The sequence below is a fragment of the Salvelinus sp. IW2-2015 genome, linkage group LG11 (assembly GCF_002910315.2).
Source record: "Salvelinus sp. IW2-2015 linkage group LG11, ASM291031v2, whole genome shotgun sequence".
NCBI lineage: Eukaryota > Metazoa > Chordata > Actinopteri > Salmoniformes > Salmonidae > Salvelinus > Salvelinus sp. IW2-2015.
In genome coordinates, this window is record NC_036851.1 from 43,170,923 (window position 1) to 43,184,273 (window position 13,351).

At 43.5% G+C, this 13,351-nt stretch overlaps 1 protein-coding gene across 1 annotated transcript in view; it reads right to left on the minus strand.

Annotated features, from left to right (window-relative positions):
• LOC111970443 (plexin-A1-like) overlaps window positions 1-13,351 on the minus strand; it is a 443,296-nt gene that overhangs the window by 87,603 nt on the left and 342,342 nt on the right. The window contains exons 14-16 of the mRNA XM_023997171.3: window positions 8,185-8,336; window positions 6,126-6,249; window positions 4,230-4,366 (exon numbers count right to left, since the gene is read on the minus strand). Coding sequence (XP_023852939.1) covers window positions 4,230-4,366; window positions 6,126-6,249; window positions 8,185-8,336 — 413 coding nt within the window. The remainder of the gene's footprint in view (window positions 1-4,229; window positions 4,367-6,125; window positions 6,250-8,184; window positions 8,337-13,351) is intronic.

The following is a 13,351-nucleotide window of genomic DNA, read 5'->3' on the forward strand; positions in this document are numbered from 1 at the left end:
ATTTTTACCAAGCGTTTACTAAGGCTTAGTAAAAGGATGATTGGTTGGCTATTTGAGACTGTAAAGGGGCTTTACTATTCTTTGTTAACATAATTACTTTTCCTTCCCTCCAGGCCTGAGGGCACACACTTTCTAGTAGGCCTAGATCTTATATATATWTTTTTTTCTATATATTTCACCTTTATTTAACCAGGTGGGCCAGTTGAGAACAAGTTCTCATTTACAACTGCGACCTGGCCAAGAAAAAGCAAAGCAGTGCGACAAAAAACAACACAGAGTTACACATGGGATAAACAAAAGTACAGTCAATAACAATAGAAAAAATCTATATACAGTGTGTGCAAATGGAGTAAGGAGGTAGGGCAATAAATAGGCCATAGTAGCGAAGTAATTGCAATTCAGCAAATTAACACTGGAGTGAAAGATGTGCAGATGATGATGTGCAAGTAGAAATACTGGTGTGCAAAAGAGCAAAAAAGTAAATTAAAACAAAATGGGGATGAGGTAGGTAGTTTGGTGGGCTATTTACAGATGGGCTATGTACAGCTGCAGCGAACGGTAAGCTGCTCAGATAGCTGATGCTTAAAGTTAGTGAGGGAGATATAAGTCTCCAACTTCAGCGATTATTGCAATTCTTTCCAGTCATTGGCAGCAGAGAACTGGAAGGAAAGGCAGCCAAATGAGGTGTTGGCTTTGGGGATGACCAATGAGATATACCTGCTGGAGCGTGTGCTACGGGTGGGTGTTGATATGGTGACCAGTGAGCTGAGATAAGGCGGGGCTTTACCTAGCATAGACTTATAGATGACCTGGAGCCAGTGGGTCTGGCGACGAATATGTAGCGAGGGCCAGCCAACGAGAGCATACAGGTCACAGTGGTGGGTGGTATATGGGGCTTTGGTGACAAAACGGATGGCACTGTGATAGACAGCATCCAGTTTGCTGAGTAGAGTGTTGGAGGCTATTATTATTTCATAATTTAATCAGTTATATATGGATGTGTAGTGTCAGCATTTGTTGCTAGCAAGTCATGCTTAAGTTTGCTAATCTTACCAATGAAAAAAATCATTATCAGTGGGTTTTGTCAGTGGGTTTTGTGATGAATGAGCAATCTGATTTAATGAATGATGGAGCTGAGTTTACCTTTTTGCCCAAAATTTCATTTGAGGTGCCCCAAAGCTTTTTACAATCATTCTTTATATAATTTATCTTTCTTTCTTAGTATAGTTTCGTCTTCTTTTATTCAGTTTAGTCACATGATTTCTCAATTTGCAGTACGTTTGCCAATCGGTTTGCAGCCAGACTTATKTGCCATTCCTTTTGTCTCATCCCTCTCAACCACACAATGTTTTAATTTCTCATCAATCCGCAGGGATTTAACTGTTTTTAATGGGTGCATGCTTATTAGTAACTGGAATAAGCAATTTCATAAATATGTCAAGTGTAGAGTCTGGTTGCTCCTCATTACACACCACAGAGCAACAACTATTCTTTACATCAACAACATAGGAATCACTACAAAACGTATTGTATGACCTCTTATACACTATATTAGGCCCAGCCWTTGGAACTTTGGTATTCCTAGATATAGCTACTATATTGTCACTACATCCGATGGATTTGGATACTGCTTTAAATAAAAAATCTGCAGCCTTAGTAAATATGTGATCAATACATGTTGATGATTTAATTGCTGTGCTGTTTGTCACTAACCTGGCATTTTGACTGATAACCTGAACAAGGTTGCMGGCACTGGTTACAGTTTGAAGCTGTGGGCAGCTTAATGAAAGCCAGTCAWTTATTAAATCACCCAGAATATTGGGTGTACTCTGTTGATATCACATACATTATCAAGCATTTCACACATGTTATCCAGATACTGAGTGTTAGCACTTGGTGGTCTATAGCAGCTTCAGGTGAGGCAGATGAACCTGTAGCCATATTTATTCAACAGTGTGTGTGATGAGTGCACAGACTTTCCTATCTCACAACAATTATTTTGGACATAAATCCCATCTATTGTGKACCAGAAACAGCGAGAAGGAGAGAGAGGAAAGAGGACAAAAACACATTAGTGAGACACCAGCAGCTGAGGGGAAACTAAGTGGAAAGGAAAATAAGCTAGGATGCATTTCTGCAAGCACATCTCGCTGTCTCGTAACAACCAATTTAAACGCCCCGTCTTCCAGGGCATGGCTGAAAGGTGTACGGGGAAGAAGGGAAGGAAAATAAGAAAAAGAAAAGCGCCTTTTCCACATTCCGCTAGCGTCGTCTTGTTGCCCGGGCAACAACTTTCATAACACTTGCCGGCGAAACCCGCGGTGCACCGTACATATTTTGACAAGGTTGTTGTCAGCCGGCACAAAATAATGTGAGAAGAGAGGGCCAGAAATAGATAAACATAGAGACAGAGAGAAAGTGGAAGAAAGGGGTTGCAGAGGGAGTGGCTGAATGATTAGGGTAAATGCACTTTGATTAAAGCGGCCGTGTTGAACTCTGAGACAAAGAAAAACATTAGGGCGTGAGGGMCACGTGGAAAAGTTAGGTCACTTTTCAAATCCATTATTTTAGGGACATAGAACATCACTATGCTAGAGCGGGTCTGAAAGGACAATGCTATGTATGTTCTGTTCCAATATCAAAAGTCTAGTACAGGGGTCACCAACCTTTTCTAGCATGAGAGCTACTTGAAAAAAATGAAACTTGTCTCGAGCTACTATTATTTTCATAGCTTTCAAATCGGCTCATTCTTCTCTTCTCCTTTACCCTGCAGTTCTTCTCCTCGTCCTTGGTGTACAAGATATGTGTTTTCTGTTAGCATACCTGGTAAAATAATGGTTAATAAACTACAAAGGGGGCCCCATAAAATTATATTTCCCTGAATTCTGTTTTCTGTTTTAATAAAAAAAAATCCTGGTTTGTGTTTTTTGTTTCATTTTTTACTCGCAATATTACAATTATATTACAATCAGATTAGTGCAGATGAAGGAGATTAGGGGAGGAAGCTACCTTTGACTATTGAGAGGAGCCCTCGTGTGACTGTAGCAGAACAGATCAAGATGACTAACCCGAACTCTATCAAACACCATCATATTATATTATTACCATCCATTTGTATCGCTAGTATTTGGAATTCTATACTATACCAAATACAGGAGCTGTCTTTTCAGGGCTAGTCAAGGTTTTAGCTCAACATGTTTCCCCATATCAACAGATGTCATTGCAGCATGCATATATTCCCCTTGTATAAACCGTGTCACATATGGCTGTCTATATACCACCCACCAATCATGTTGATRGTGCTTACATTAAATGTAAAGCTAACTGTTCCAAGAAACTACAGTCTGCGTAGCAAGATAAATGTATGGGTAAGATAAATGTATGGGTAAGATAAATGTATGGGTAAGATAAATGTATGGGTANAAGATAAATGTATGGGTAAGATAAATGTATGGGTAAGATAAATGTATGGGTAAGATAAATGTATGGGTATTTCCAGGGTCTGTAAAGGGGGGCTGAACTGGCTGGTTTTGCCTCAGTGTTCCTCTTCCTCATTATGAAATGCGACTGAGAAGATTAAATGAGTATCTTGTGGGGTGGTTTGATGTGGGCTGTGACCATTTGATTGTCTTCTCCCATGTTCTTCTCTCATTCAGTTTTCATTATTTTAGTTTTCTATGTTTCCCAACCCTCTTCTTAGATGTGTTAAGAAGGCATTCTCCTCTCTGTGAKGTTCTGACCATCTGCTAATATGTTCATTTGAGGCTTTATATGAGTGCACGGAACCCTGCGAGTTCACGGTGTGTGTGTGTTTCACCATGACAGACTATGAAAGGCAGAGACCGCTCGCTGCAGGGGAACAGACTCTCTGTGTATCGTGTTCTCGCCTTTCCAGCTTCTCTGAATATCCCATCGAACGTTGGAGAATTTACCAAGCTCGTAACATGTAGCGCAACGGGCAAACATGATTACTATAGAGAGTATTTGAAACCCTAATTCTAGATCATTGCTCTTCAATGGAGGGTAAACCATAGAACGTTGGTCATGCCCGTAGCAGAGATGGTCATTCCCGTCACAAATAACAGTAGTCATTCTCAAAATAAATGCAAGTTAGTCCGACCACTTACAGCAGTTAACTTATAGAGATATCGATACAGCACTAAACACAATAATGTTATCAATAATAAACAACATCCCAAAGACAAGACGAGTGGGCGATGAGAGTTTACCTCTCGAAGCGGCAGGGATGGAGGCCGATCTTGACAGCCACCGCGCTGCCCGCGTTGAGGTGGCTCCCCTCAATGGTGATGCGAGTTCCCCCCGAGAGGGGGCCCTTGGAGGGCTGTACCCGTGTGAAATAGGGAGACTGGGGAAGAGGAACACACCAAGAGAAGATGTCAGATATAGGAATTCATTTGTTCTGGGATCAACTGTTGTTCTGGGATCAACTGTTGTTTTTCAATTGATGAAAGAACACAACCTTACAGAAGGACATTTCAACACAGCTACAGTGAGGGAAAAAAGTATTTGATCCCCTGCTGATTTTGTACGTTTGCCCACTGACAAAGAAATTATCAGTCTATAATTTTAATGGTAGGTTTATTTGAACAGTGAGAGACAGAATAACAACAAAAATATCCAGAAAAATGCATGTCAAAAATGTTATAAATTGATTTGCATTTTAATGAGGGAAATAAGTATTTGACCCCTTCTCAATCAAAAAGATTTCTGGCTCCCAGGTGTCTTTCATACAGGTAACGAACGGAGATTAGGAGCACACTCTTAAGGAGTGCTCCTAATCTCAGTTTCTTACCTGTATAAAAGATACCTGTCCACAGAAGCAATCAAATCAATCAGATTCCAAACTCTCCACCATGGCCAAGACCAAAGAGCTCTCCAAGGATGTCAGGGACAAGATTGTAGACCTACACAAGGCTGGAATGGGCTACAAGACCATCGCCAAGCAGCTTGGTGAGAAGGTGACAACAGTTTCTGTGATATTCGCAAATGGAAGAAAAACACAAAAGAACTGTCAATCTCCCTCAGCCTGGGGCTCCATGCAAGATCTCACCTCGTTGAGTTGCAATGATCATGAGAACGGTGAGGAATCAGCCCAGAACTACACAGGAGGATCTTGTCAATGATCTCAAGGCAGCTGGGACCATAGTCATCAAGAAAACAATTGGTAACACACTATGCCGTGAAGACGAAATCCTGCAGCGCCCGCAAGGTCCCCTGCTCAAGAAAGCACATATACATGCCCGTCTGAAGTTTGCCAATGACATCTGAATGATTCAGAGGACAACTGGGTGAACGTGTTGTGGTCAGATGAGACCAAAATGGAGTTCTTTGGCATCAACCCAACTTGCCGTGTTTGGAGGAGGAGGAATGCTGCCTATGACCCCAAGAAACCATCCCCACCGTCAAACATGGAGGTGGAAACATTATGCTTTGGGGGTGTTTTTCTGCTAAAGGGACAGGACAACTTCACCGCATCAAAGGGACRATGGACGGGGCCATGTACCGTCAAATCTTGGGTGAAAACCTCCTTCCCTCAGCCAGGGTATTGAAAATGGGTCGTGGATGGGTATTCCAGCATGACAATGACCCAAAACACACGGCCAAGGCAACAAAGGAGTGGCTCAAGAAGAAGCACATTAAGGTCCTGGAGTGGCCTAGCCAGTCTCCAGACCTTAATCCCATAGAAAATCTGTGGAGGGAGCTGAAGGTTCGAGTTGYCAAACGTCAGCCTCGAAACCTTAATGACTTGAAGAAGATCTGCAAAGAGGAGTGGGACAAAATCCCTCCTGAGATGTGTGCAAACCTGGTGGCCAACTACAAGAAWYGTCTGACCTCTGTGATTGCCAACAAGGGTTTTGCCACCAAGTACTAAGTCATGTTTTGCAGAGGGGTCAAATACTTATTTCCCTCATTAAAATGCAAATCAATTCATAACATTTTTGACATGCGTTTTTCTGGATTTTTTTGTTGATATTCTGTCTCTCACTGTTCAAATAAACCTACCATTAAAATTATAGACTGATCATTTCTTTGTCAGTGGGCAAACGTACAAAATCAGCAGGGGATCAAATACTTTTTTCCCTCACTGTATGATGAGAGCTTACCACAAAAGTGAAGGCCTTGGGTGAGACAACTTTGTAGTCGGTGTGTGTGCAGTCCCTCACACATACTTCCACGTGAGCCTCCTGCACACGGTAACCTGTCGCATCAGCCAGCTTACACACAATCCTGAGAGAGAGAGAGTGAGTGGCACTACACATATGATCATAGCCATTTAAATATCCATAGCATTAATCYAAGGGTAACCAAGCCATAGAACATAGCAATAGCCCTGCACATGTGATGTGTGATGATGACATCCACTTGTACCTAGAGACGTACGATAGGAGAGAGGTTCAATGTGTCTCTATGAGTGTATTAGAGGAGATTATAACCCCATAAACCTTGTGTTTGGCCTTGGGCGGCGGCTTGCCAAATGAAAAGGAAAATTCAGGCAGAGGACGAGAGTCTGAGGTGGTTGGGCACCGCGGGCGAGAACACACACAGACATGTGCTATCATGTGTGTAATCAGCGCGGACACACCACACACACAGAGGCTTGAGCACACACATACACGGATGCATGCATGCATACACACACAAACAGACACGCACACAGAGCCCTCATGTTTTACCCTCCTCAGACACTCTGGACTGTTAATTAGCCACATAAGAAAAGAGAGATGGATTTAAGTGAGAGGGGGGTGATTAATTGAACAAGCTCGTATCCTTCCCATCTCTCTGCTGTCCCCCCCTCACTCCCTCCCTCTCTTTATCCGCCTGCGATGAGTTATTAACTTTTGTCCTCGCTGTAGGTGGCCACGGCAACCGCTCTCCATCGCCGTGGCGATGACGTCCGCGTTCCGATGCAATTATTTGTTTGGTCTCACGCAGGCAGGGACAACGATTAGAGTGAGGAGAATTTTTAGGAGATGATTGTTTAAATGGAGCCATTTTCACTGGCATCATCACAGTGACGATAAGAGGAATATCAGGTAGACAAATTCGAACCAAATAACAGAGGTAGAGACAGAATGATATACTGTATGTGAGTGTGAGAAAATTATCTGACGATGTACAGATTTATTATTATGTGTGTATACTCTATTTGCATGTGCTGTATGCACACAACCTACTGTCGGAGGACGTGTGTGTGTGCACGTGTGTTTGCGCATCTACTCCTTTGTGAGAGCGTGTGGGCTGAGCTTGACCAGACCTGAATCCGTGACGACCTTCTCTAATCTCCACACTGCACATGCCAGTTAACCCTAACCTTTGTGCTCATTGCCGTAACTGCCTCCTCCGTTACGGCTCTGACAGGGTTACAGAGATGACACGAGCAGTCACTTCCGAGTCGCTCCATATGAGGAAAATGCCTTCAAATCACTCTGACTGGTTTACAGTGTGGACCACTGCCGCCAAGTGTTTGCCATCATGGTAACGTGCCCTACTTGTAACCGGAAAGACGGGGGTCAAGCGTTAGCCCCTCACGTTTGGAGGTGACAGCAGGGTTGAAACAAACACAAGTATCCTTGAAACAACTATCTTCATATACAGTAGGGTCCAAATATGTTTAAGTACAGATATAAAGTAAAACAGAAATATCCATCCACTTTTATGATTGTAGGATATTTGTCAGTACCGATGACAGTGACACAAAGTGTTTTTGTTTGTTGGCGGACCTTGTGGTGCTTGGGGAAATGCAGCTTTCCTTTAGTCATTTACGCTTCTCAACACTAAGGTCCTTCATATAAGCATCATACACTCTCACCATGAGTCAGTGAGCGTTTATGACGTCAGCGTGATTTGATTACGGTTGAAAAGGTGTTTGTGCATGATCTGTATCTCTTAGTGAGCCAGACAAGTCTCCTAGGATGCCAGGAAGTAAGAGAATGTGACAATGGGTTAAGAGGAGGAGAAGAGATAAGAGGAACAGGAGAGGGAGAGACTAGGGCATTTGTGGCCTGGGACAAAGAGATGAAAGAGAAGAAAGTGAGATGGGTAGATAGAAAATAGGGCTAACAGTTGGAGGGAGGGGAGACATGCATACCGAGAGAGAGATAAAGAGATGGAATAAGGCATCAAAACAGAGGAAGGAGTACAAAGAGTCTAATAGTCACTGACTGTTCAGCGCTGATGTACTCTGCCTCCACGGGTGTGCAGGCCACCTTGCCGATGCGGACCCCCGTCTGGATGTCCTTGAACTGCAGACCCAGGTTCTCCCCCGTGATGGTCAGCATGGTTCCACCCTGTCTGGGACCCGTCTCTGGAGACAACTGGAGAGGAGTGATGACAGACCTGAGATTCTAGTTTTAATTTCACCTGCACAAGTACAGTGAAATTAATTTATTGCAAACAAAATAACAAGGCAGAACAAAAGCACACAATAAATAAAAAGAAGAAGAACAAGCAGGGTCAGAGTCAGTTCCAATACCATGTTTTCAATGTGCAGAGATACTGGAGTGATGGAGGTAGACGTGTTGGGGTAAGATGACTAGGCATCATGATGCATGATAAATAGAGTGGCTACAGCGTATATGATGATTGTATGTGAGTGCGTGTGTGTCGAGTCAGTATAAATGGGTGCGCATCTTGTGAGTGTGTTGGTGTGTCAGTGTGCGGGAGTGTGTAGAGTCCTGTGAGTGTGCATAGAGACTATAAATATAAATAAAATACAAGGGTCAACTCAGATAGCCATTCTGTTAGAAGCTGTTCAGGAGCCTGTTGGTATCAGACTTGATGCACCGGTACTGCTTCCCGTGCGAAAGCAGAGAGAACAGTCTATGTCTATTACTGTTATAAGCTAGTAGTATTATCATTATAAGTTATAGGACTCAAACCTAGGTTCCTGCATCATTCAGTCTGGTTTTGACAATATGTATGTATGAATGCCATGCCAAAAAAGCACCATTGCATTGACATTTAACAGAGAGAGATTTTGATATTGGCTTCAAAAGGTTAATTTCCAAAGTCGTGAACTTGACCATCCAACATATTGCCACAGGTGCATGTTTATGTTGGTCATGTTCACACACCATTCGAAGCTCCCACAAATGAGCTTGATTTTTAGCTGTGATTTTCAACACAGCTTTGTTTATATACCCATCCACCCAAACAGCCCCTTTAACACTCAAGTGTTTTAGTACTATATCTCTTGACACAAGGATGCAAATAATCATGGCTTCTAAACCTTCAAGCTGCATACTGGACCCTATTCCAACTAAACTACTGAAAGAGCTGCTTCATGTGCTTGGCCCTCCTATGTTGAACACAATAAAGGGCTCTCTATCCACCGGATGTGTACCAAACTCACTAAAAGTGGCAGTAATAAAGCCTCTCTTGAAAAAGCCAAACCTTGACCCAGAAAATAAATAAAAATATCGGCCTATATCGAATCTTCCATTCCTCTCAAATGTTTTTGAAAAAGCTGGCAACTCACTGCTTCCTGAAGACAAACAATGTATACGAAATGCTTCAGTCTGGTTTAAGACCCCATCATAGTCTGAGACTGCACTTGTGAAGGTGGTAAATTACCTTTTAATGGCGTCAGACCCGAGGCTCTGCATCTGTCCTCGTGCTCCTAGACCTTAGTGCTGCTTTTGATACCATCGATCACCACATACTTTTGGAGAGATTGGAAACCCAAATTGGTCTACACRGACAAGTTCTGGCCTGGTTTAGATCTTATCTGTCAGAAAGATATCAATTTGTCTCTGTGAATGGTTTGTCCTCTGACAAATCAACTGTAAATTTCGGTGTTCCTCAAGGCTCCGTTTTAGGACCACTATTGTTTTCACTATATATTTTACCTCTTGGGGATGTCATTCGAAAACATAATGTTAACTTTCACTGCTATGCGGATGACACACAGCTGTACATTTCAATGAAACACTCGCTAGAAGCCTGTGTTTCAGACAAAAGGAAGTGGATGGCTGCAAACGTTCTACTTTTAAACTCGGACAAAACAGAGATGCTTGTTCTAGGTCCCAAGAAACAAAGAGATTTTCTGTTGAATCTGACAATTAATCTTGATGGTTCTACAGTCGTCTCAAATAAAACTGTGAAGGACCTCGGCGTTACTCTGGACCCTGATCTCTCTTTTGACGAACATATCAAGACGCTTTCAAGGACAGCTTTTTTTCATCTACGTAACATTGCAAAAATCAGAAACTTTCTGTCCAAAAATGATGCAGAAAAATGTATCCATGCTTTTGTTACTTCTAGGTTAGACTACTACAATGCTCTACTTTCCGGCTACCCGGATAAAGCACTAAATAAACTTCAGATAGTGCTAATTACGGCTGCTAAAATCCTGACTAGAACCACATTTTTTTATCATATTACTCCAGTGCTAGCCTCCCTACACTGGCTTCCTGTTAAGGCAAGGGCTGAATTCAAGGTGTTACTGCTAACCTACAAAGCATTACATGGGCTTGCTCCTACCTATCTTTACGATTTGGTCCTGCCGTACATACCTACACGTACGCTACGGTTGCATGCCTACTAATTGTCCCTAGAATTTCTAAGCAAACAGCTGGAGGCAGGGCTTTCTCCTATAGAGCTCCATTCTTATGGAATGGTCTGCCTACCCATGTGAGAGACGCAGACTCGGTCTCAACCTTTAAGTCTTTACTGAAGACTCATCTCTTCAGTGGGTCATATGATTGAGTGTAGTCTGATCCAGGAGTGTGAAGGTGAACGGAAAGGCTCTGGAGCAACGAACCGCCCTTGCTGTCTCTGCCTGGCCGGTTCCCCTCTCTCCACTGGGATTCTCTGCCTCTAACCCTATTACAGGGGCTGAGTCACTGGCTTACTGGTGCTCTTCCATGCCGTCCCTAGGAGGGGTGCGTCACTTGGGTGGGTTGAGTCGCTGACGTGGTCTTCCTGTCTGGGTTGGCGCCCCCCCCCCTTGGGTTGTGCCGTGGCGGAGATCTTTGTGGGCTATACTCGGCCTTGTCTCAGGATGGTAAGTTGGTAGTTGGAGATATCCCTCTAGTGGTGTGGGGGCTATGCTTTGGCAAGGTGGGTGGGGTTATATCCTGCCTGTTTGGCCCTGTCCGGGGTATCATCGGATGGGGCCACAGTGTCTCCTGACCCCTCCTGTCTCAGCCTCCAGTATTTATGCTGCAGTAGTTTATGTGTCGGGAGGCTATTTCTCCTGTCTTATCCGGTGTCCTGTGTGAATTTAAGTATGCTCTCTCTAATTCACTCTTTCTTTCTCTCTCTCTCTCTCTCTCTCGGAGGACCTGAGCCCTAGGACCATGCCTCAGGACTACCTGGCATGATGACTCCTTGCTTTCCCCAGTCTACCTGGCCGTGCTGCTGCACCAGTTTCAACTGTTCTGCCTCCGGCTATGGAACCCTGACCTGTTCACCAGACGTGCTACCTGTCCCAGACCTGCTATTTTCAACTCTAGAAACAGCAGGAGCGGTAGTGATACTCTTAATGATCGGCTATGAAAAGCCAACTGACATTTACTCCTGAGGTGCTGACTTGTTGCACCCTCGACAACTACTGTGATTATTATTATTTGACCAAGCTGGTCATTTATGAACATTTGAACATCTTGGCCATGTTCTGTTATAATCTCCACCCGGCACAGCCAGAAGAGGACTGGCCACCCCTCAGAGCCTGGTTCCTCTCTAGGTTTCTTCCTAGGTTTTGGCCTTTCTAGGGATTTTTTTCCTAGCCACCGTGCTTCTACACCTGCATTGCTTGCTGTTTGGGGTTTCAGGCTGGGTTTCTGTACAGCAATATGATATATCAGCTGATGTAACAAGGGCTATATAAATACATTTGATTTGATTTATCAAAACACCAGCTGCCCAGTCTTTCAAGTCTCACTATTCATCTGCTAAATCCTATTAGAAAGAGTTCAGGTTATGACCCATTTTCTTTAGTGAATGATCCTGAGGGTGCTTTAGAGGTGCTCCCGGCTGCCCACAGCTGCCTTGTACTAAACAGTGGACCATTTATCTGGACCTGTACAAACAATGGCCATGTCTATATCATTCATCTAGCATGATTAAGACCTGCGTTAATTAGATTAATGCTGAGGGTAACATCCATTTGTCTGACCCACCCACCCTGGTTATTCACTGTTCGCTCACCCCCTCTACAGCTGCTGGTCGCTGAGGTGACATTTTGACCCCCTGTGGGACAAAGTCGGTGTGTGTGTGTGTGTGTGTGCCCGCAATTGACATTGATTCTGTACCGGTACTCTGTATAGCCCGCTATTGTTATTTACTGCTGCTCTTTATTATTTGTTATTCGTATCTCTTACTTTTTTTTTTTTGGGGGGGGGGGGGGGGGGGGGGGGTCTTAACCATGGTTGTTGGTTAAGAGCTTGTAAGTAAAGCATTTCACTGTTGTATTCAGCGCATGTGACAATAAAAATTGGATTGACTTTGGTGGACCTCTCATATTGGGATTTGAGTTGGTTTAATCTTGTTTTTTCTCACTCCGTGTTCAGGGGATACGTCTGATCAAATGTACTATCCTGGTGTCATCATGGGGCTTAACATTGGCACTTTTACAAGAGCTACTGACTCGTGTATACAGGCAACTTGGTTTTGTCTAGTTGTGGGAGAATGAATCATACTGTTTGTCTATACTGTCCACTGTCTTTGATATACGGTTTTTCAGATGTCAACGTTTCTTTTTTTTTAAGAAGCCATACTAAAAAGATATGGCAACTTAGCACCTGTCTGGGATAACAGTTGAACCGCTGTCAAATCTTTCTGCTGCTTGTCCCCAAGGTTCCACAGAGGATATTTGGATTGACGCGATTGGTGAGGAATGCCGCTCTTGTATTTGCATATAACGGCAATTGGAATAGACCGGGCACTAGTAGAGGTGGGCATTGTCTTGAAGAGAGTGAAAAGAGGTTGCTGAGTTAGAGCTGTGCCAGGTAGATTATTTTTTTAAGCTGTCTAAAAATAATTTGACTTTTTCTATAACAAAAATGTGATGTTGTCCGTCCGATTGGACCCTTTCTTGGGTTGGAATCGGCCGCCAGTTGGTTTGGCTGCTTTATTCTAATAATGTTAGTGTGACCTGCTCTGCTCCAATACGGGAAGGTGTGTGTTGTTGTGTGTGTGTGTTGTGTGTTTGGTGTGTGTGTGTGTGTGTGTGTGGTGTGTGTGTGTATGTGTGTGTGTGTGTGTCGTGATCGTTTGTTGTTGGGTTTGTGGTGTGTGTGTGTGTCGTGTGTGTGTGTGTGTGTGTGGGTGTGTGTGGTGTGTGTGTGTTGTGTGTGTGTGTGTGGGTCATGCATGTGATAAAGGCTGT